Source organism: Carassius auratus, chromosome 16, assembly GCF_003368295.1.
Source record: "Carassius auratus strain Wakin chromosome 16, ASM336829v1, whole genome shotgun sequence".
NCBI classification, from domain to species: Eukaryota; Metazoa; Chordata; class Actinopteri; order Cypriniformes; family Cyprinidae; genus Carassius; species Carassius auratus.
In genome coordinates this window covers 7621337-7646983 of record NC_039258.1, presented here as the reverse complement: position 1 = coordinate 7646983, position 25647 = coordinate 7621337, and the positions used below count along the sequence as shown (strand labels likewise).

General features: G+C 36.5%; 1 protein-coding gene across 12 annotated transcripts in view; it reads right to left on the bottom strand.

Annotated features, from left to right (window-relative positions):
• Positions 1-4726: 4726 nt before the first annotated feature.
• The window catches only part of adgrb1a (adhesion G protein-coupled receptor B1a), an 85456-nt gene continuing 64535 nt past the window's right edge, over positions 4727-25647 (bottom strand). For 6 of the 12 annotated variants that reach the window (XM_026283713.1, XM_026283716.1, XM_026283722.1 and 3 more), the window contains 14 exons: positions 24718-24821; positions 22067-22169; positions 21767-21917; positions 21475-21544; positions 20894-20960; positions 20027-20112; positions 15886-15984; positions 13024-13195; positions 12831-12926; positions 12704-12743; positions 11089-11741; positions 8155-8190; positions 7898-8056; positions 6161-6355 (listed from right to left, as the gene is read on the bottom strand). In XM_026283713.1, the coding sequence (XP_026139498.1) occupies positions 6161-6355; positions 7898-8056; positions 8155-8190; positions 11089-11741; positions 12704-12743; positions 12831-12926; positions 13024-13195; positions 15886-15984; positions 20027-20112; positions 20894-20960; positions 21475-21544; positions 21767-21917; positions 22067-22169; positions 24718-24821 (2031 nt within the window). Of the gene's footprint in view, positions 6356-7897; positions 8057-8154; positions 8191-11088; positions 11742-12703; positions 12744-12830; positions 12927-13023; positions 13196-15885; positions 15985-18116; positions 18198-20026; positions 20113-20893; positions 20961-21474; positions 21545-21766; positions 21918-22066; positions 22170-24717; positions 24822-25647 lie in introns of all 12 variants that reach the window. The other 6 variants (XM_026283721.1, XM_026283723.1, XM_026283724.1 and 3 more) reach the window with 4 other exon arrangements.

Genomic DNA, 25647 nt, shown 5'->3' with positions numbered 1-25647 from the left:
TATTGAAGAATCCTGAAAACTATATATCATGGTTTTCACAAAAATATTAAGCAGCAAGAACTGTATTTAACACTGATAATGGCAAAGACCATTATTAATAATGGATTACCAATAATAATTGACCAAATCAGCATACAAGGATTTCTGAAAGATTACATAGACTGTCTGAAAAGATCAGGGAGTTCTTTAAAATGGCAATATTTCATAATTTGAATTTTTTGAAACTGTAAACTGTATTTTTGATCAAATAAATGCAGCCTTAGTGATCATAAGAGACTTTTGATGAGTTGTATACATTGGCTTGTTAATTATTATTACTTTGAAGCAGACTCTTTTTGCATTGTGTTTGACCGAAACAATCTCACTGCTTCTCCTGCTTACAAACTCCGGAAATGAATGAGTTATAATATCAGCTTCAGGAGAAACTGCTGAAGAGCTGCATATAAATAGAGGAAGATGAAGCTGCAAGTCAATTTTGATACCTTCAGACTGCACCTATCTATTTTTAATAATGCAATTAGATCGAGCTGGTACGCTCATTTCACTAAATTGGTCTCTGAGAACCAGAACACCCCAAGGGTGCTATTCTGGACCACTGACAGGCTTCTAAACGCCTCTCTTAGAAGTCATCCCGACATAATCCCAGGCTTTGAATGTGATAAATTGGCAGTGTTCCCTAGAAAAGTATCAACAGTAAGGCTGGATATAAACAGAAAATTTGAAAATAGTGCATTTGAGACTGTTATTGTATCATTTACCATGCAGGAAGCTAATTTAGTAGTTTTTAATGCTGTTAAACCATATGCATTGAGGGAAGTGTATTAGATCTTACGTCATATAGCTAATTACTTTAATTATTTTAGAAATGTTGCATGATTAATTTTGCCTCCACAGTCCACAACTTTTTATTTTTTTTGCAGCATAATTTTTTTTATTGTCACTTTTCAATTATTTAATTATATTAAAAAATCTTGCTGACTCCAAACATACGGTAGTATACATTTAATTATTTAAAATGATAAATGTTGATTATTACTATTTTTTGTCGTTATTTATTGATTTATTTGAAATCCCTTCTGGTGCTGTTATTGCACTGCATGAAAGGTACAATATAAAGTTGCATGGATTTATTGACGGAGCTGCATCAGATGAAAACTAATGAGAATGACAGCAGTGAGTGCTTTCCAAGTAATTTTGTCAATTTTACCTTATGAACAAACACATATGGAGCAAAACTGCATGGCTGGAATACTGAGAATGGTGATTTACATGTAATTGAATCCAGATTATATTTAATTAGGCCTCATCTGGCACGACTGAAAGCACATCCCTGGAACACACACATATGCCATGTAAGGCTTCAAAGAAGGTAATTTGCTATTTATATGTTATAATATGACTTAAATGGAGATGCAAACTGATATTTCCTACTGACATACTACAGCAAACGATAGAATTAAAAATGTACAAATTATAGTCCATTACTGATTAAAATATAAATGCTAAAAAAAAAAAAAATGTAGTTAGTAATGTAATCTGTTGGACTGCACACATTAGGTATTCCACTAACAAGTCCTATTTGCCATCTAAAACTATTATATAACATTTATATGCATATTTTATGCCAGTGTCTTTTATGACCTCATATAACTGATGCACATTTTAAATAATTCGTCTTACTAAAGAACTGTTTACAGTAAGCCAGTCCAAAAAGTCAATTATTCATATAATGCAATGTTGCAGAAAATACTATACAGAGCACCAGAGTATTTTCAAATAATGGCAAATCTCTCTCTTAGCAACATGTGGAAAGCATTTGAGAAATATACTGTACAGTACACGAAAGCGACTGACAGACGGATGGGTGATAAGCTGTAGTGTATTATCTGACTCCACATAGTGCTGCACTCCATGCTATTTAAAAATGAATCCAGACTTGCATTTAGTTTGTATACATGGGTTATCATAGTTTTTAATGGTGTTGGCCTATTGGATGTTTGTTATAAAATGTCAGTCATGCAAGTTGCCAAATTAACTAGCATGACTGGCATTTGCAACAGCCAAATACGAATCAAAGTATCCACCAGTCAATTCCAACTAAACAACCTGAAGCTTCATTACATATAGTGCAGCTTACTACTGCTTGTTTAATTAGACGGTGGAATCAAAACATTCCATAAGGTTCTGTCCAAATCAAAGGTCAATGAATAATTATCTTGGCAGGACATGCTTTCTTATGTCCCTATGAAATAAACATCCATCTGTTCGTTCACTCGTATCTTAACATGCTTCGTTAGCTCAAGGTGTTTAATTAGAATATCGTGTTCTACAGCGCATCTTTCTAGCAGACACAGGTTACGGAGGTCCTATAGCAAACACCTCATAAATATATGAAAGGTGTTTAACAGTACTGTAACTGCTGCATTACACAGGCTCCATGGGCTTGTTTATTGGTCAAAACAGTTCTGATTTCTGCGCTTCAGTATATGGGGAAACTTTGAAAAACAGATGTCCTCATGCATTAGTGAACCCATTATAAAAATTTAACACACAGCAATGAGACACAGCCAGTGGGGTTATGTTCATTTAATTATTACTTTGATATTCCTCTGCTGTTATTTTCCCTCTTAGCTGTGTTTATGTTTGTCTCCAGTTTGTCTTACCATTTTGTTTACACAAATCATATATACAGAACACATGAACCATTAAAAAATAATTGAGAGTGTTCGCAAATAAAATTTTAGGCCGTACCTTTAACTTCAAATAATGTTAATAAAACTGTCCAATGTTCATAACATCAATGTGATATATTTTTATATTCGTTATTACTGCAACTAATACTCCAGTTCTTATATTTTCTCTTCTTCTTGTCTCTTTCTTATGCTTAATTATTCATTTACAATGTATTTCAATGTGTATTACAATGTGGTTCATCAATATTATTTGTTATTGTAGCAGCAGTGGATTTATTATTGCACATTTCATGGATCTATTTTCTATAATATTATTCTTTCTAGTTTATTGCAAGCAGCGATGTATTAAAAAAGTGTTGAGTAACTAATGCTGACATAATTAGGTTCAGGACACTGGGTCGCTCTGCGGTGACATGGAATTAATGTCCTCTATTTGCAGCATGGCCACATTCTCCCTCCCACTACATTCCCGTGACTCCAATCCTAATGTATTATTTTAATGGAATAATAACACACATTCATTATCACAAGCATTTATGATTGGTTAAATCTTTATCAGAGGATTTATAGACTCATCAGATGAAAATGCAGAGCAAAGAGCATGGTGTTATTTTAGTATTATTTATATACTATGTATTACGGTTTTGAATTAACTTTTATTGATATGTTTGAACAGATCATCCAACTGTTTATCCATCAATCCATCTATCTATCCATCCATCAATTCACCCAACATACAACTATCCATCCATCCATCCATTCACCCAACACATACAACTATCCATCCATCCATTCACCCAACATACAACTATCCATCCATCCATCCATTCACCCAGCATACAACTATCCATCCATCCATTCACCCAACATACAACTATCCATCCATCCATCCATTCACCCAGCATACAACTATCCATCCATCCATTCACCCAACATACAACTATCCATCCATCCATCCATTCACCCAACATACAACTATCCATCCATTCATCCATCCATTCACCCAACATACAACTATCCATACATCCATTCACCCAACACACAACTATTCATCCATCCATCCATTCACCCAGCATACAACTATCCATCCATCCATCCATTCACCCAACATACAACTATCCATCTATTCACCCAACATACAACTATCCATCCATTCATCCATCCATTCACCCAACATACAACTATCCATCCATCCATCCATTCACCCAACATACAACTATCCATCCATCCATCCATTCACCCAACATACAACTATCCATCCATTCATCCATCCATTCACCCAACATACAACTATCCATACATCCATTCACCCAACACACAACTATTCATCCATCCATCCATTCACCCAGCATACAACTATCCATCCATCCATCCATTCACCCAACATACAACTATCCATCTATTCACCCAACATACAACTATCCATCCATTCATCCATCCATTCACCCAACATACAACTATCCATCCATTCACCCAACATACAACTATCCATCCATCCATCCATTCACCCAGCATACAACTATCCATCCATCCATCCATCCATTCACCCAACATACAACTATCCATCCATCCATCCATTCACCCAACATAAAACTATCCATCCATCCATCCATTCACCCAACATAAAACTATCCATCCATCCATCCATTCACCCAGCATACAACTATCCATCCAACCATCCATCCATTCACCCAGCATACAACTATCCATCCATCCATTCACCCAACATACAACTATCCATCCATCCATCCATTCACCCAGCATACAACTATCCATCCATCCATCCATTCACCCAACATACAACTATCCATCCATTCATCCAACATACAACTATCCATCCATCCATTCACCCAGCATACAACTATCCATCCATCCATCCATTCACCCAACATACAACTATCCATCCATCAGTCCATCCATCCATCTGTCATCCAACTGTTTATCCATCCATCCATTCATCTATCTATCTATCTATCTATCTGGACTCTGCATCCAATGAGACGTCAAAAAGTTTCACAGTGCCATAAATACGACATCTAACCCTTTATTATATAGATATACTTTTTTTATTAGAAATATGACACATTCATTTTGTGCTCTGAAAACTGTACAATAACAAAGAAACCCCAGTGAACTTAAAAAAGGGAGTGTGGAAAGAAAGGGAGAGGAGGGAGAGGAGGAGAAGGAGGGGTTGATGGTGGAGAATTCAGGCAAGTACGTATCATCTGGAGTGACAGTCAGTGATACCGAAATACACACTGTTACATGATGTTACAGAACACTGATAAAGTCCATTAACCCAATGAGATTTGGGGGTCTTGGAATCAGAATCAATGATAACTATAATAATGTTAACAATATTCCCCAAGCACAGTAAGAAAGATATGTATAGGCTAAAATTAATTTAGTAGAACTCTTCTGGAAATAATTACAATGCTGTACAACAGGACTCTGAGGAGTGAGTCTTGTGCTTTCTCTGTGTGCGACCACAACCTAACCAGAGAATAACACCCCTCTGCAGTTTCATATATGACTATTTATAATATATATTTATATATCCATATTCATCTCCGTTTTCTCTTTCAAACATGATTCTGCACGCAATCTGAGACTCAGCAGTTTGTTTCAGGTCTCTCAGCTCCAGTGATTCTGATGAAAACATCAAGCGAATGAAGACATGTTGGTTCTCATGAACCCACCAGCTGGACCGCCAACCTGCTTCCGAGCTGAATCTTATGCTGAAGTCGCTTCAGCCTCGACCGACTTTCAAAGGATCCCAAGGTCGGTGCGGTGCACAGGACAGCACAGTGGCGAAGCAGTGGGCTGTACTGGCTCAGAAGAGCGTTTGAGACAGATTAACAGTCAAATGGCTTTGGGCAATCACGTTGCCTCTTGCGCCCCAAACGTACGCATGTGTTGTGTGTCACACTGATCAACAACGATGATAATACGACTAATAATATTCAAGAATTTGATTTTGAATGATGTGTAGCTCACTTGATTCCTACCGGGAAGTTTGAAAGCTTCTTCTCTCTCTTCCATAAATGTGACATGATCACTAATTTGTGTGTTGTATGTGTGTGTGTATCCAGAAGTGTAAGAAATTGAAGGCCACTCACTAAGGCTCATCTGCTCTTACTCTGAATTTCAGTCCTTCTCTTCAGTCAGTCACTCCCAGCATTCAACTTGCCCAGTTCAGCCGTTCTTGGTAGCGCCAGCTCATTAACACAGCAACAGGCTCAGACCTGGTTTTTCGAAAGTGTTATGATTCGCTTTGACATTAAGGAAAAGGCCATTCCAGGATTAAAACAAAAACAAAAACAACACAAATAAAAATTGCACAGCCATGTTGCTTTCTCTCTCCTTGCATACTTTTGTTTGTCCACACTCTCAAATCTCACTCCCTCTCTCTGTCCCTTTTCCCTGCGAGTAGTTTGTTCTGTTTCTCTGAATGCTCTGGGGGTCTCTCAGACCTCCGTCTGCAGGTCCATGATCTCTTGGCCCATCAGAGGGATGGTGGCGCTGGCCTTCTCCCATTCCACCGCTTGCATTTCTAGAGGAGAGGCCTGTAGGGGCTCCAGCTCCTTACGCACCCATGACGGTGGTGAGTGGGTCTTCCTTATGCCCTCCCACGCCCGCTTACTGGGGGTCTGCTGCTTGTCCTGCATTAACAAGAATCACAATATTTTAGGGAGATTTTTTTGTAAAATTTCTTGTTCGGTGCAAAATCAGTCGAAGTGCTGCCAAAGAGGCTATCCAGCCAGACGAAAATGAATATTATTTTTAGGACATATTATAATAATTATTATCATTATTGAAAAATATAAGTAATTAATTTCATGTATTTTGGTCAATATAAATGTACTTATATTTTGATATTGGTAACAGAAAAAGTAGGAAAAAAAATACAATAAAACTAATACAAAATTTATTAATAAAATTAAGCTACATAATGCCCTGTAATTAGTAATGTCAAGATAAAAAACACGTTTTGTTATTGTGAATTTAATACATTATCAAATAGATTAATAAAAAGATTACTATAGAAAAACTGAACTGAATTTAATTAAATGCTGCCCTGCATTAACAAGATCACTATAAATAATAATTAAAGACATTTTCATTATATTATATGATATTATATTATATTATAAACTCATCAGGAAAATTAAAAAAAACTTGCACACTCCAATATCTCAATGCATAGTATAATTTACACTACTGGTGAAAAGTTGTGGCCTAAAGGTTAGAGATTTGAACCCATAATCCCATGGTTGTGAGTTCAAGTCTTGGGATGGCAGGGAATGTGGGTGGGCAGTAAAGTATACTCTCTCCACCCTCAATACCATGACTGAGGTGCCCTTGAGCAAGGCACCGAACCCCCAACAGCACCCTGGGTGCTGCAGCATAAATGGCTGCCCACTGTTCCGGGTGTGTGTGTGTGTGTGTGTGTGTTTGCACTTTGGATGGGTTAAATGCAGAGCATAAATTCCGAGTATGGGTAAACATACTTGGCTGTATGTCATGTCACTTACAAAATAATTTTCAATCTTTTAATGTTTTATTAGAATGATTGGACCCACTTTATATTAAGTGGCCTAAACTACTATGTACTTACATTTTAATTAATAATGTAGTACAATGTACTTATTGTGTACATACATATTTTTACATTGTACTTATATTTAAAAAAAAAAAGACATGTAATTACATTTATATTTACACTGTTGACCCATTCTTTACACCTTAACCCACCCTTAAACTTACCCATACCTCCAACCCTCTCCCTAACCTTACCCCTATCCCACCTCAATAACAGCAAATGAGTTTTACAATACAATATGAACACAATAAGTACATTGTACTTATTTTTTTATGTAAGTACATAGTAGTTAAGGCCACCTAATATAAAGTGGGACCGAATGATTTCTGAAGGTTCATGTGATACTAAAGACTGGAGTAATGGCTGCTGAAAATAACGTTTGTAATCACCTGAATAAATAGCATTATATATATTTCACAATATTGTTGTCTTTACTGTATTTTTGATCAAATAAATGCAGCCTTGGTGAGCATCGTAGTTATTTTTTAAATTTTGACTGGTAGTGTATAATTTCTTTTGATTTTACAAAATATCTATTTTTTATGAGATCCTCTTAATGACGAATAGAAAAGGAGGGAGAGTGATGAGTATAAGTTCATACACTAAGATTGGTTTTATCGCTTCCTCCTGACGACACGCTCCATCTCTTCCCAGTCTTCCCGTCCACTGGGGGAGAATCTCTGTCCTTCTCTGCATGCTGCAGCTTCCTGTTTAAGTCCTGGAACATGTCCTGGTGACGCTTGCGTGTATGCATGATCTTCTGTAAGACAAAACCCGCATTTAAACCTTTGCAGAGATGAATGAAACTGCACCACACAAGACTGCTGTCATTAGTGGAAAGATTTACATTACACTGACCTCAAAGTCCAGCTCTGCATAGCGCGATTTTCGTCTCTAAAAGGGCAAATGAGAAAGGGATGTTATTGTGCGTCCTTTCAGAGTTGTCTTAGGGGGAAAACAGCAAATGGGTCATTCCCAAAATATATTGACAATCATGTCTTTAGACTTTTCACTCATAAGAAAGACTTTATAGATTTCAAGAAATTCCATATAAAAGACCTAATTCAATTCTGTACATAATAGTTTAATCTTGAGCAATCCTCTTTTTTCTGTTATAAATTATTTATATATTTACTATTTATACTAATTTAGTTTTTCTAATTCAAGTGCAAAATAAATAAATAAAATAAAACAATTAACTTTAGAGAACAAGAAAATCAACATAATATAATAAAAAAAATGTTTGAACATTAGTGCACAATATAATTGAATATTAATTTAATAAAAAATATAATTCAATATTAAATAAATATGTTAAATTAACATTAAAAGCAACTTATTTAAAAGCAATTAAGATTATAAATAATTTCATATAATTGTCATCAGTATAAATTTAAGCTATTTTGATTTTGAAAACACAGAAAGTAACAAAATAAGTTTTGTCTTGTGATTAGTAGTAATGTTAAGATAATAAAGGAATACAATTTAATAAATCCTAATAAATCCTTTTATAATGAATATAGGAAAAACTAATTTTATTTTATTACATTTTGTAATATTTTGTAAGTCAATACTGTTTGAGAATGGCCCAGATGCAATAAATAGAGAAAAATCAATTGTAAAATTTCGGGCACTTTGGACAGATTTTGTAAAAGCATTGTGCTGCTAGTTTCCGTCGAGCTCCTGGCACGAGCATGCTGTAAACAGCTTGTGACCGAATGGCCTTTCTTTAGCCTGTTGGAGAGCGTCTGAGGGCAGTCTGACATTCTGCCTGCGCTGTGCGTTGCTAAACATCTGTGAGCCTACAATGCATTCTGGGTGCATGTCTGGCCTGAGGTGAGGAGGAATCCACGCTTGTCATCTGCTCCCTTTTAAAGCATGAGCAAAATCTGACCTTTGCATAGACTTTCCTTTCTAAGAGGGATAACTGCAAATGCAAAGAGGCATAATTTATGTAGCCTTCTTTCCTTCCTTCCTTTTTGAATCTGCATATTTTTTATTCCATGAAGTGTTTCGACGCAGTTTTTATTGAAAGCGAGTGCATGTGCATTGGCTGATGTCAGTTGAAATGTAACTCTGAGCCACGTAATGACAGTCCTCTACGCAGACACTCGCCACAAACACGCTTTTTTCACTCCGCACATAAATTAGGACACTCGCTCCCTTGTGGCAGATATGACAAACATTGATGTGAATTCACAGCCTTGTAGGCAGATGGGTCTACAGCAAGTTTCTTTGGACCAGAAACCAAAGTGTCCATCAGTTACTAGAAATAATCAAAGCTGAGAGAGAGAAAAAAAAAGGTGATGAGGATGAAAAGACAAGGTGATTTAAAAAAAGAGCAAGACCAGCATCTACAGAGTTGTAAGATGCAATCACATTTGCGCTGATAGCCATTAAACGTTAATGAATAGTCATTTAGAAAGCTGCTGTGTCACTGGGGTTCTGATTCATTTAGGCTGTGAATCTTTCAGTGCAAACTGTGATGAGCATTTTCATTATTTAGACAAAATGAAGTCAAACAAGCTTCTCGACAATGAGGAAATGGAAAAGGATGTATAGCACTTTGCAACCCTCTACAAACAGCTTAGCAAAAGAATCACAATTTTTTTAGTTCACTCGCCAGACTGTGCCATGTAATGTTTCTTTAAATACAGCTAAGAATATTAACAATGTAATACTACTGAAAAATTACTTTAAAAACAAATTTCACTCAAATTGATAGCAAATTTGAGAAATATTTACAAAGAAACTTTTTTCTAAATTAGAAAAACTAAAATGGCATTTGTACAACATTCTCCATTATTCAGTTTTATCTACAACTTTGAAAAATAATTTGTTAAAGTGTACTATCAATCATATAAAATGAACTAAGGTCTGATGATGAGCTGCTGGGCTTATGAATATTAATAACATTGTCTGCATTCGCTCAAACTGATTTGCTAAAATCAAAACGGAGATGGCGATATGTGAGCGCTAGCCAATGACATTGCCAGTTGTACATTAGCTCCACCCACTACTGAAGGAAATGGGAGTGGCTTCTGCTTAAATAAGAAAAAACAAGAGGATGATTTACATGGAGCTCACTGATTATTTAATGATATATATAGGATTCCCTCGCTTTCTCTCTGTGAGTGCATGTGAGAAAAAGAAAATTCTCACCAAAACAATGGAGGGTCGGACACCTATTCACTGGAGTTTACAGTCCGTCAGAATATGCTGTGCATCCATTTGATATCAGTAAGAAAAGTACACTATAAAGATGGCAAGAGGAAAACCTCTCAAATTCTCAGAATATTTTTGTTTTTGAGTAAAAATCTAACACCAAAGACTATAACGCAAAAATATTTCGTTTTTTAAATAATTTTAAATGTAAAAGAATAATTTACACTATTAAATTCTATAATGATTATGATACAAAGGAACAATATCATTGGAATCACTTTCACAGTGATTTAACAGTGATAAAAACATTGACAGCCAATGAGAATCGATCCTGCTTCAATGAGCTTGAGCTTTTACAGCAGTAAATGATAAAATAAATTATGAACAGAACGTTATTATGCATTGGTGAGGACACTGATATAGTTACTGTTCTTAGTTCTCTAACTCAAATAAATGGCCTATGAAATAAAAATAAAAAAAGAAGTTACTTCAATTATTGTTAGCCGATGGCTAATGATATATGCATAATTTAGTTGTCTAGCACAAAATTTTGTCCCATATGCGAGTGAATTACTTGCCGTGTAGAGGGTTGCATTGTTTGATCTCATGAATATCATTGTTTCTTACCTCCAAAGAGCTCATAGACAGTGTTGAGACGGTCTCACTCTTAGACATCATTCCGGAGTTCCCAGAGTCCCCTTGCTCACATGTGTTTGTCATCTGGGATTCGCTGGAGATGTTCTGCACTGTCTGTACTGGGGGGTCCCTCTCTGAGCAGGAAACGCTGACTCGGTCGGTGGGCAGGCTCTTCAACCCGAAGCCTGGCACGGGATCGGTGCCAGCGGGGTTGGCCAGGTGGATGAGCCTGGTCTGGGGTAACTGCTCGATGTTGATGTTGTACTTGGTGGCTGGGTCATCCTTGCCGCCCTTTGCGGGCCTAAGGGTGTTGTTGTTGTTGGGCAAGTGCACGTAACCCTGGCCTGACCCACCTCCTCCTCCTTCGGGACCGCCGCTGTCTCCTGGGGCTCCATCCAGTTGCTTGAAGAGCTCACCATCACAGATATAAATAGATTTGGCTCCGGGTAGCTCTGTACTGACCCCGGCAATGCCACCTTTATCGCGGCGCATGGTGAGAGTGTGGCTGGCGTAGTCAGCAACGTTTTGCAGGTGGACCTTTGCCATGCTGGCAGGAAGGGTGTTGAAGTTGGAGCCTTTCTGTACCGTGATCTGCTTTGAAGCTACCTTCTCCTCACCTTGTTGGGAGGAACGCTTTAGGGTGCCTGGAAATCAGAAGGGAATAAGCCTTAGTAAGTGAAAAGAGATCACAGCAGAGAAAACACATGCTGATTTGATGAAGCGGTGCTACATTTTGCTGCTCTTGTATCAGCTCAAATTATGAAGAAATCGATTTAAATGAAACTTTGCTGAATCATAAGAATAATACTGTTTATGGTCTAACATGGTACAGAACAAAAACAGAGACCAAATCCAATTTTTACTTTTTCCAAATTCTGTAGTAATCTGTGTTTGTGTTTGCATTTGAACCATTACATTACATTTTAGTCATTGAACAACACGTCTAATCAATTAAATTTAATCAATCTTTTACAAATGAAATAATAAAAATAAAAATATCTCTCTCTTACTTAGATTGTCCTATGAGTATCCAGCAAGCTAATTATACATTATGTGATTTATCAGGTAATAACTGGCTAATGTACAAAAGGTTATTATTAAACAGGAGCAAGCAAAGTCACATTATGCTTTGCACAATAATCCAGCCAAGAATTAAACTTTAGCTTCAGCGAGACATGTGAAAAGTCTTTAGACCAACTAACTGAAGGAAGGCTGATTGAAGGCTTAATTTTTAGTCCTTCACACTTCAAAAAAGCAAAAAATATCACATCACAAGTCTCTATTTCCAGATGCTAGCTTGATATTTCGTCTTGACAAATAATCAGAATCCCATTTCCGATAGTTATCAGAGAAGAAAGCTGCTATCTGATAATGAAATGTCGTGAGGGACTTAATTAGGACAGGCCGGCAGATCTGAGGCATGGCAGGGGAACAGACAAGTCTATTTATCTGCATTTTGCTTCCGCCAGCTATCAGATCGTGTTCTGAATCTCCTTGAAGAAAATGCATTGTGTGGCCTGTAAAATGGCACTAGTCTTGTCTTAACCTCTCAGAGGGATGTCACAACAACTTTAAGTGACCGGAGCGTGTGTTTTGAGAGACTCACCTGATCGACAAGCTATGTCCACATCCTTTTCAAAGTCGGTCTGGAGAAAACAATGAGAACAAAAGCTTTAAACCACAATTTTGTGCTTAATGTGTAACAGAAATACAGATATTTAGCAGCAATTCACCATCAGCTGAGCATGGCCGTTCTGGAAAGATCCATTAGAGTCACCATTTCCATCCTCTTGACGGTCAACAACACGACACTTTACTGCCTCTTGTACCTAATTCATTGTAGAAAAAAAACTCTAAGTATGTAATCTGCATCTATTATTAAAAAGTCAGCCAATTTGAAACCAGATATCAGACAGGTTCTCTCACCTCTCTGCGTAGGATGCAATGCACCATAACAATAACGAAGCCCTCGAGGGAGTCAAAGACGGCAAAAAGGATCTGAAACAAGGCTGAACGGCGGTCGGTGATGGCCAGGACTGCGGACATCCAAGTGAGAGCCAGCAGTGGCAGTACAACGCACGAGCTCCAGAGCGACGCCCTACAGGACAGGAGTAGAATTACACTGAGTGACTGTACATATCACAATTGCCATTCAAAATGACAAAGAGGGCAAAATTAAAGGAAATGCCTCTCCTTTGGAGTGACTCTGGTTGATATTTAGAAATTTCTTATAAAACTAATTAATATTTATCACATATATCATTGATTTCCTGGAAGTCTGAGGAGTGTTTTACAAATTTGAATGCGGTATTGCACTAAAGAGCATTAATATATGAATACACAGATCAATATGGTGTTCAATATGAGCTACAGTTGCCCTTTTTGTTGATTATACCCTGAATAATATCAATATATCAGTGCTCAAAACATGTATGTTCAATCACAGTTCAAAACATATTTGAATAGGTGCAACAGGAAAAATAAGCCAAAAGAAGCAATAAAAAAGGAGCAATGGGCAATGAAAAAGAGGAAGACAAATGAGAGGATGAAAGATGAAGGAATGTAGATATTTCAGTAGTCTTTAGAGAAGAACTCTCCCCTGATCATGGATTGTGTTAGCATGCTTGGCAAGTCCTACGTCTCACTATTCTTACTATTTTATTTCTGCCTTTTATTTTTTTTTTAAGATTTAATTATTTATCTGCTCCTGTCTACTGAATTTGTATATTTTTAATGCACCAACAAACACACAATCTGCCAATCACACATACACACACATCAGGGATGCTCATATAAACAAAAAAGAGTGCAGTGGTTATAAAGTTGTGGGAAAATAATCACAATTCATTTAATTTTTAAATACATTACAATAGATGTCTTTCATAAACAGATATACAGACCCTATAAAGACGTGAACCTAATAGTCTTTATGAAGTGCTCAGTCCTATAAAGCTTTCATCTGACATTCTGTACGCAAGAAACAGCTAACTGCTAATGTAGTCAACCTCATATCTCAAACACATAGTGTAATAAAACCTCATTGACCTTTAACTCTACTCATCTAATGAGATGTTTACCAATTGCTGCAATTCACCAGCAAAATAAATACATGTATATGAATTAGTAATTTAGGTTGCATGATTTGAACCTCTCTTACTGCTTCTCGACTTCTGCCACGTACAACCCCATTCTACACATACTCACGAACATTAATAAATGGCTGGTCTTTTTTATCTCACGTTGTGGAGTTAAAAACCCAGCCAGTACCAGCAACAGGCTAATGATAGAGACCTGATAAATATAGCTCATTGCAGTCTCACAGTCAGATAAGCCATTCTTGACATAGCAGCTATTAATAGCTCTTACAAAAATGTCTCATGGCAACCATAGTTTCCACTAAAATACCACAGAGTACAAGCTACATACCGTACAGTTACTGTCACTACAGAATACTTGTTCACTACTGTCATCACAAGAGAAACAGAAAAAAAATAAAAATGCAGAGATGCAAAAAAAACAAAAAAAAAAACTAACATTTTATGGCTACACCATAAAAACAACTATAATATTTCAAAGTTGAAAGTAATTGAAAGTAATTGGGGGACATTTTACACCAAGAAAATACTGTTTGAGTTTTTATAATTTATTTGTTATTAAATAGCCATATCTGAGTGAAAACTGTTTCTATATGTTTTTTTTAGTATAGTGACCAGCGAATTCACTAGTGATAGTGAATGAGTTTTAATATCTCTGATATACACTACATACAGTATACAGTATGCAATATAATCTAATTCATTTGAATTATACCAACTGAGATGTGTATAAATGTGCTGAAATTAGCATGTTTTATCTGAATATTATAAGCACTTTTTTCTTATTACTTGTATAGTACTATAGTATATTACACTATATATAATTTGAATGAGACTTTAATTTTTTTAATATAATTTTTTAAAATAATTTTGTTATGTACTATAAATGCTTATTTGTTATTATTATTTTTATTTTTATTTATATTTCTATTTTGCTTTATTTTATTTTACTTTCGTTTTAGATTTGGTAATTTTAGTACTTATTTCAGGTAGTTGCCAAAGCAACAATTTAAATGTTCATTCTTCAACAAATTTTTATATTAATATTTTAAAGCCTTATTTCAATTACAGAAACACAATAGTTTTAGTTATCAATAGCAACACTGAATATTACTCAAAATGTACAAAAAAATATCTGAAAGTGCCAATGCATCTGTCAACTGCATGGCAGATTTCTCAAAATGGCTTATTTATAGGTAATAGATTATGCATAGATTACATATTGATCTTTCACTAACTCAGTAACTTGTAGAGCATGACGCTAGCAACACAAAAACCACGGATTTGAATCCCAGGGAATGCACAAACTGAATGCACTGCAAGTTGTTTTGGATGAAAACTAAAAGTAATTTCTTGTAACTAAAATTAGAAATTATGGTTACCATGGTAATCTCTAGCAAGGAACTGTCTGGTCAAACACGCTTGCACACTCACACAAACATACACAGCAGGGCTTCAAGATGAGCTCCCATATCGCATCTGCATGATTTAGCATTGCAACAAAATAAAAGTTCTGTCTCTGCTGATCACTTTTGACACAACAGCTAAGGAGCAATAGCAGGGTGAGGGAAATGAATGGGGGAGAGAACCAGAAAAAGACAAAGAATGGTGAGGTAAGAAATATGCAGAAGGAAAGGAAAACAGAACCGAAGGCAGAGCATCAAAGAGTTGGTAAATAATTAGCGGGACTAACATGGCGTTACTGGTAGCTGTGGTGGAAACGTCAGCCGACGAGATAACTCCGCACTTGGCACATTTGAGCGTCATATTGTACAGTGGCACTGTCATCTGACTGCAAAGTCAAATCAACACACTGAAATACACATGTATGCTGACATTTAACCAAACACACAGTCTCGCACACACAGACACATACATCTATATCCACACAGATACACACAACTAGCGGCCACAGAATCCCCTTCCAGCTCTCACTCAGGGCAGATCTCTGTCGAGGCTTTGGGAAGAGTGCGGGAATAACAGAAAAGATGCCGTCACGATAGTTTCATATCTAAATAGGCCTGATTGATCATGCGGGACGAACAGCTAGCGAGAGAAAAAAAAAGAAACTCTATATGCAGTGCATGTATGTATAGATTACCATCATTTATTTCCACTGACAGTCCATGTACAATGCTACATGATAAGATTTTGATTCTGTCATATCAATGACTTCAAAATCTTCTTTTGCATTAGTATGCCATATGGAATTTGCTTGATTTAGGCTGCGAGCAGTTTATCCGTCCCACTCTGCATCTGTCTTTGGGCCCTGGAGAGAGACATGGGAACTCGAAGAAAGCTGGCTGAAAAACATACCCACAAACATTCATGCGTGTTGACAGCCAGAGATCGTGCATTCATAGACTCAAACTAAATCACGGTCATTTTAGGAGACATTAAAGTCATCTACAGCCATAACTGTCAATATCAAACTCTGCATAGATATATGTGTGTGGCTTGTTTTGTTTTATTAAACTGCAGCACACAATCATGTGTTCAGTACAGCATACAACCATATTTGAGATTTTAAAAATATACTTCTACAGAGGATCTTGAATGCATTTTAACATTTGCTTGAAATGTGAAAAATGTGCAAAACATGCATTCCCTTTTCAGAAAAGAATAATAAAAAATAATAAGAGAACCTGCATTGTTTAACAGTCCAATTTTTTTGTTAAAATACAGTAAAATGGGTAACATGGTTAAAATATTATTACAATCTAAAGTTACTGTCTTCTGTTTTCTAATATATTTAAAAATAAAATGTATGTTATGGCAAAGCTGAATTATCATAGTGTATGTAATTCTGTTGTACACAAAATAGCCACTTGCAAAAAACAATTAAAGCCATCAATTTGGCATGGCTTCCCAAATGGATAGGAAGTTGAATCTGCTTCTGGCAGACATGTAGATTAAACCCCACATAAGAAATTCAATTCCAAGCAAAAGGCCAATGTGACCAATATATCCCCCAACTAGAGCCAGTGATATTAAAAAGCAATCAGCATTTTTTGAATTACATGCTAGTCCTCGTGGAGTTGGAGGGACTTAAAAGACAGAGCTTATGATCCTTTACCAAATATTGACTTTCTCATTTATTTTACCCTCCAGTTTTGAAAAACAGTTCATCTTTTGAATTGTCCTGCCGCAGGTAATAAAGCAATGCACAAATTCTCGATGACAGCCACGACAATTTGTCAAAATGCCCTTTAAAACTCTTAAAAATGAAGAAAATGTCAGCATTTACAGGTGAACAGAGACTATCCAAAGTGCTACTCCTTCACTAAGCAGAATTAACAGCAGGGCTTATTAATTAGGTAAATGATGATTAGGCTGTGTTTAAGAACAAGGGCGAGGGAGAGAGGAAAAAGGAAAAAAGAATACATAAAAAAATCCTCCCTCTAAATCTAATTCACCCTTCCCATCTATCAGCACCAAACAACAGCAGCCAGCCTTGAGTTAATCGGTTTCCGCAGAGAACGCAATGCGGCTGGAAAATATTCAAGCAAACATATAGATAAGAGTTTTGGAATTGCAAAAATATTTCCCATTATTACTTACACACAAACGGAAACTCTGACTTAAAAAAATTAAATCCAACCCTATCCAAAATGTCCAGACAATGAAATCCACATGCAAGCATTCTTTCACACACTACCAAACACACACACACACACACACACACACACACACACACACACACACACTAATTTATGGATTCACACAAGAATCAGAAAACTTAATCTGAAGCTATTCTAAATCTAAATGTGTAATCTAAAGCACATTTAACCTAACCAGCATGCTTCCATCAGAATTATTCTGAAAATTGACAGTCCTAAAATCCCATTATGATGGCATCAGGCAAATTTGAGCACTAATATAAAACTGTATTGTGGGAGAGGCTAAATTAGAGGGTGGACGGACCTGCATCTCAGCCAATCAGTGTCGGGTGGGCGGGGCAGAGAGGAGAGCCCTGAGTGTGAGCGAGGGGATGCTGTGGTAACTCTGATACAATGTTTCAAAGAGCACAAAAACAAACACAGTCGATCAGAGAGATCATAGCAGAGGCAAACACAACATAGTTGAAATGAAATATTCATAATAATAATCTAAAAACACAAAGGAAAGATAAGGGCAAGGGAAAGAAAACAATCTGATGCAAAAATGATGCCAGTAAGGGCACGCGTCAGCCTGTAGGCAGTGGAGCACAGCCCAGAAAAAGAAACACAGACAGTCAATCATGAGTCATAACATGAGTAATATTCGTCTTCTCGGTAATAAATCTCAGGCCATGTTTCCGCTCTGAAGTCTGATTGGTAAGAAGGCATGTGAATCTTGGAAGATTAACAATTCCAGTGTGTAATTGATGGTACATGGCACGGAGATGGACGGCGTACGATTGTGAAACCCTTATAATGAGGTCTATAATAACAATTCTTAGTTCATACTTCAACTTCAATGACATTTAACTCGCACGACTGAAAACTTGTCAAAATCAATGGAAATAAAATAAGAAATTCGCTCAGCCTGAGTGCTATCGATCGGACGCATGAAGCTGATGTGCTATGTCAGATTTCCTTTGCCGGCTCCTTTGTGACTGCCCCTCAAATAAACATTTCACATACAGAAACATGGCACACATGGATTTAAACAGCTTTGTATCAAGATGCACAGCAACACCTAAAAATCAAGAGAAGCTGGAGAAATGATTAAGCCACATATGGCAAATCACCAACGCAAATGAAAAAAAAATGCAATGAGTGAGCAGAAATGTCATCTTGTTGTCGACGGGACCAATAACCAGTCCTTTGTGATCTCTTCCCCTCTCTTCTGGTGAAAAATGTAGTTGTTTCTACTTTTAAGCATAAACCTTGCTAATTTGGATTGCCAATTTTTCTGTAAAACTCAAGGTATAGAAGAACTTATAGTCTCTGGAAACAATCATATTAGTTTCACCTTTTAAGGATGTTAAAGGGTTAGTTCACCCGAGAATGAAAATTTGTCCATCTTCTACTCACCCTCGGAGCATCCTAGGTGTATGTGGCTTTCTTCTTTCAGAATAATCCAGTCAGAGTTTTATTAAAATTTGTCCTTGCTCTTCCAAGCCTTTTTAAATGGGTTTAAGCAGGTGTTTTTTGTCAACAGTTCAGAATATGTAAAATAAAGTTTGCGCATCTGTAATAAAACATCCCTCACACAGCTCTGGGGTGTGAATAAAGGCCCACTGTAGCGAACCCAAGCATTTTTGTAATATATATATATATATAAATATATACAGATTTCAAAAGTAGTAAACACTTTTTTCTCACTTCTGCTGACCACTGGGAACCGGAAGACATGCAAGTGGATGTAGTTGCATGGAGAGAGAACAAAACAAAACAAAAAGTGTTTATTATGTTTGAAATCTGGATATTTATCTTACAAAAATGCCTGGATTCACTAAAGGGGGCCTTTATTCACCCCCCGGAGCCATGTGAGGGACGTTTTATTACAGATGCGCACACTTTATTTCACTTCTTCTGAACTGTTGACAACAAACTCTGAGCAACTCTGATTGGATTATTCTGAAAGAAGAAAGTCACATACACCTAGGGGGCTTCAAGGGTGAGTAGAATATCTAAGAATTTAAATTTTTGGGTAAACTAACCCAAATTATTATTAAGGTAATATTAGTATGAATATTTTAAGAAATTAATTTTTTTGTAGTGTTTCTAATTCATTCATGACAAAACGTGTTCTTCTGGAGAGGGGAGAGATGTTATGAAAGGTCTGGCCAATGAATCTCTTTCTTAGAGCTGGTTGCCAATGAGATGAATGAATGCTGTGAGGCATACCCGGCCCTCTCCTTGAGTTTCATATCAGTTATGCCATCTTTAGACACCAGTTTGTTAAAAACCAGAATCCCGATAACCATGTTAACCTGGTGAAGAGAGAGGAGAAAGGTGAACACATGTACATATTAAGATCCAGCCCAGTCTCACAATAGAGAAATGGTCCTATGGTCTCCAATGTGATGTATACAGTATTTTGTCTCATTTAACTTTGGTTTTGTTCCGTTTTAAAATGATGTAACAGTACTGTGTATAACAATATCTAAATGTTGTTATTCAAGCTACTTCTGCACTAGAATTGTCATAATAACTTCAGGAGTCAATTTCCAAAAAGCTATGATTTTGAATACAATTTTTTGACACTACAGCAAATACTAATAGACAATGTACACTTGTAATTTGTAATTGTAATATTAATATACAATTTAAAAAAATGTACAGAATCATTTTGGTTAAACAGACAAAAACTGCATTACAATTAAATTTCTTATGAGACTGTATAGTAAATTCACCATTATATTGTCTGACAAAATGAAATCTGTTATTGAATAAAATAGATATCGCTGTAATCCATGTTAATATAGTCTAAATCCAGATCTTGTTTAATTAATCTTCAGTGGTGTAATGACTATTATGTCCACACTTGGCATATGCTGTGCTTAAACAGATCTACTGAAACACGTGGATATTATGAGTTATGTGGTTGTAATCTGGAACTGTCTGCATTCTCATTCATAAGAAATTGTGGTGGTTTATTTATTATAAAATTCTATGTTTGGGTGCAGTGATGCTAGCAACATTAAACATTGAGTTTAGAAATGAGGGACAGAAGATTTCTGTGAATAAATCAAACACGGAGAGAAATTGTACCAAGACGACAGCAGCAGCTGGTCCCACAAATGCGTACAACAATCCGCCTTCCAGAGACAGCCAGCAGCTAACAAAAAACACAAAGAAAGAGGGAGTGAGAGTGAGAAAAACAGAAGGAAAAAAGGATAGAGAGACCAGAGGGAAAGAAAAATCAGCAATGGGGTTGTCAGATAATGTGGCTGTTATTAATTTGCTTAAACATTTACTTAAAAGTTTCCACTTGAAGAATGTAATGCAGAAACCGACTGGCCATTAAAAGCAATAGGAATTACTTTACATAGGCAAAAATAGATGACTGATCTATTTCATCATGATCCTACTAGGGATGCATCGATCCGATACTACTCAGTATCGGTATCGGCTCTGATACTGGCAGACCGATCCAAATCCGATATAGCGCGTATACTATTGTGTTGTTGTTAAGCCCCACTAAAGGCACAAAAACATTATAAATCACCATAACATTTGCGTGTAATATAAGTGTATCAGATCGGAATTGGCTGCTACTCAAAATGTTTGTTATCGGAACGGATCAGTTCCGAATTTTTTTTTTTATTGTTGCATCCCTAGATCACACTTACTAGTTAACAGTGCCATATCCCTTTGCCTTGGTAAATCCAACAGAAATTGCTACAACGAGAGCAGGTAAACCTATAAAAAGGGAACAGAAATAATTGGAAAGTAGTTGAGTACTTTGATTAAATTCAGTTAAACATCATCAAAGATTTTAGACTATAACACTTGGTACCACACAATGGTGCTAAAACCAAGTGAAATTTTACATCAACTACCCAGTTGGGTCATTTTTTTTTTTTCAGAAGAAACAGATTATAATTGAAGATACAAGCCTAGAAGATACAAGACAAGCCTCACCCCAACCAAGACAGAGGAAACGTTTGCGTATGATGCGGTTTCTAAGACGGCCAGTCACAGCCATGTAAGACTGCCATGCCTCCGTGAGAACCCAACAGAAAGAGGACAGGAAGAAAAAGTGCAGAAATGCAGCCAGAAGAGTACAAACAACCTAAGAGCAAGAAAATAGTAAGAGAGAAAGAAAGAGAATGCATCCATCCAAGGTAAGAATGGAATGCAAAAAGGTAAAAGAGGAAGATTAAGAATATTTTTTTGTTGATCACGGGTTTTATCAATTTATTTGTGTTTTTTTGGTCATACCTTGTTCCGTGTCTGAGTTTGTCCAATAAGTATGAGTGCATTGGAGGAGATGATGGACAGACAAAAGTTGATGAGGATGACAGAGCGTTCTGAGCGGATGTACCTGAAGAAAAACACACGGAAACACTGAGCCAATACATCTGAATGAAGTTTATTGCTTGCTATAATTCAGCCACCATGCCTTCAATAGATGGACACATAAATGGAACCTGAACTGATGTATAATTTCAAGTGGCGACCAAGATGTGACACTGACTAAGTGAAAGCATCTGTAAAGATCATTGAAGCACAAGATGCAAAGGAGGAAATAGCATGGTGAAATAAAAAAAAAGAAAAGAAAAAGAAAAAATAAATTTTTGCAAACATTCAATTATTTCACATATACTTTGTGTGAAAAAAAGGTTTATCAATGCAATAATAAGTACAAGAAAAAATTCTCATGTACTGTATATACGGACTCAAGGTTGCATTAATTGATCAAAAATAGTAAAAACAGGAATACTGGGTGACATTATTACAATTTAATGTGTGTGTTATATATATTATATATATATGTCATGTGTTATATGTGTTATATATATATAACACATATAACACATGACATTATATATATAATGTCATTTATTACTATGTTGGAAAGCTTAATTTTCAGCAGCCATTATTGCAGGCTTCAGTGTCACATAATCCTTCAGAAATCATTATGATATGCTTATTTGGTGCTCAAAAATATATTCATATCATTAAGTTAAAATGTTTAAAACAGTTGTGCTGTTTAATAAAGTACAAAAGAACAGCCTTTATTTGAAACTGAATTTTTTTAAAGGGGTCATATGATGCTTTTTTAAAGATCATTGTTTTGTGTATTTACAGAATATGTTGAATAAAAACAAATCATTTTTCAAATACTTTACATTATTGTAGATCCGCTATGTCCTGCCTCAAATGCGTTGTTTTCTACAAAGTCCCTCCTTCCGACAAGAGCAGTCTGCTTTGATAGTAGTGCATTGTGATTGGCCGAACACTGCAAGCACTTGTCAGAAATGTAACACCCCTTTCCATAATCAATAAATGTAAAGACAGCTAATAATTTTCAGCAGCCATTATTGCAGGCTTCAGTGTCACATAATCCTTCAGAAATCATTATGATATGCTTATTTGGTGCTCAAAAATATATTCATATCATTAAGTTAAAATGTTTAAAACAGTTGTGCTGTTTAATAAAGTACAAAACAACAGCCTTTATTTGAAACTGAATTTTTTTAAAGGGGTCATATGATGCTTTTTTAAAGATCATTGTTTTGTGTATTTACAGAATATGTTGAATAAAAACAAATCATTTTTCAAATACTTTACATTATTGTAGATCCGCTATGTCCTGCCTCAAATGCGTTGTTTTCTACAAAGTCCCTCCTTCCGACAAGAGCAGTCTGCTTTGATTGTAGTGCATTGTGATTGGCCGAACACTGCAAGCACTTGTCAGAAATGTAACACCCCTTTCCATAATCAATAAATGTAAAGACAGCTAATAATGTCCTTAGTTTTACCATCAGTTCAAGCCCGAAAGTGGAACAAAGTCACGTGACAGACCCAGTGATGGAGCTCTTATATGTTTGCATTACACAAGCTACAGACGGTTTAAGACAGCTGACTCCACTGTGACCCTGTCTCTCTCGCTCTTTCTCTCATACACAAACATGTGTACACACACACAATGCGAGAAAATCTGCAATTAAACTGTCAATAGCAAATACTTAAACTAATAACAAAACATACTTCAAGTAGCTGATTCAGAAGTGCCAAATTATCGTAGCAAAGTCAGAATTACCTCCTAAGTTCACGAAACGGTCATCCATAAAATTGCTGTTCTGTTGTAAGTAATCTTAAAGATAAATGCATCTACTTTCGGAAGGCTTTCGGAATGAAGTGCTTTTTCTTTCACCTATAAACACAACAACTCCCTGACATGGTTGCGTCAACACTACCTGCAGTTACTGAAACCACGCCTTCTTTCTATGCGTGAACATTTGGGCGGCATTACGCAAATATTTTCAAATAGTGATGTAGACATGTGGGGGCATGTTTGAATGAGCCGTTTTAGGGGGGCGTGGTAGAGTCTTAACTTTGATTAATAATATATTTTTGGTTTTGAGACTTTAGTCTTTGCAGCATCAGGGATCTTATCTATGAACAGATCTTATCTATCAGCTTGTAACACTCCAAAGTGAAAGGAAAATTTTAAATTGCATAATATGACCCCTTTAGCAAAGTAAAAGTTTTTACTGTAATTTTTTGATCAATCAGTACATTCCAGCTAAATGGAAGTTATAAATAAATAAAATATTTTTATGACAAAATATTGAAAACATGTGCACCGACCATGGACAAGGCTGTTGGCAGTTACTGAAACTGACACTAGACAGAATGACCAATATTGTGAATGAGCCAATAGAGAAAACCTTGACCTGACTTGTTTAGAATTACATCATGTCAAACAATTTAATTGAATCTCAAACTCCAAAGCATCCCAAAGCTTTTCACACAAATACATGTCGCTGTCCATGGTGCTGAAACCCCAATTGCTTCCTATCAAGTAAGTCTCTTTTACTGGTGAACAGCCAGATTATGTTTCATGAGCAGAAGATCTTGCTTACCTCCAAACAGACACATAGATGATGATGAGTAGGAGCAGGGTGAGGGACGAGACCCCGCAGCCCACGATCAGAGTCACAGATGGAAGCTGGGTTTTATCCATGTTCTGTCAACACAAGAAATAGACTCAGTTAGCACTCACAGATGCTAACGGTGCATCAGGCAAGCCACCTGCTGTCCTTCATGTGATTCTGTGCAGAAGAGAGCTGGGGAGAGTGGGCTGCTGTCCGTGTGGCTCCGGCTAAGGAGCAAGGTGAGATGAAGGTCACTCGGTAAAGAGCTGATACTGAGGACTGAGATATCCAGAGGGCACAGAAGAGAGCTATAGTATAACAACCTATTACTGCTTCTAATGACATATAGACCACCAGAAAAGCTAAATGCCTGATGCTGTGAATTACTCATACAGTGATTGTGAACCAAAAGCCTCAAATAAAACACATCTGCAGGCTTGTGCAACCATTATCTTGGTTGCCATGGTGATGTGGTGGAGAAACAGCGGCCACTGCAGTGGTGTACGCAGCATTAACTGTATCATAGGAGTAAGTAGTGCATGCCTGTGTGTTTGTCAATAACTGCATTTCTTGCCTAAGACTTACGCCACTATAACACATGTCTAGAAATATTATCTGTTTAACACTGTAAATATGGTACAGCATTGTTAAGGATGTCCATGGGTGTTTCATATTCACATAGGTGTGTACGTCTCACCTTAAGTCAAAAACAGATAGACTTACACTTACACACAAAGATAATTGGTTGAGTTTATAGCCTGTCTTGTCTCCAGGTTTAATGTGCGCACAGGGCCAAGTTAATTAAATACCTCTGATTAATCTGCACTGCAGTGAGGTCCCCACTGACAATCAAGAAAGAAATGCATCCTCTGAGACTAAGTTTGTCTTCTCGTGGCCAATCAAACACTTGACTAAGCC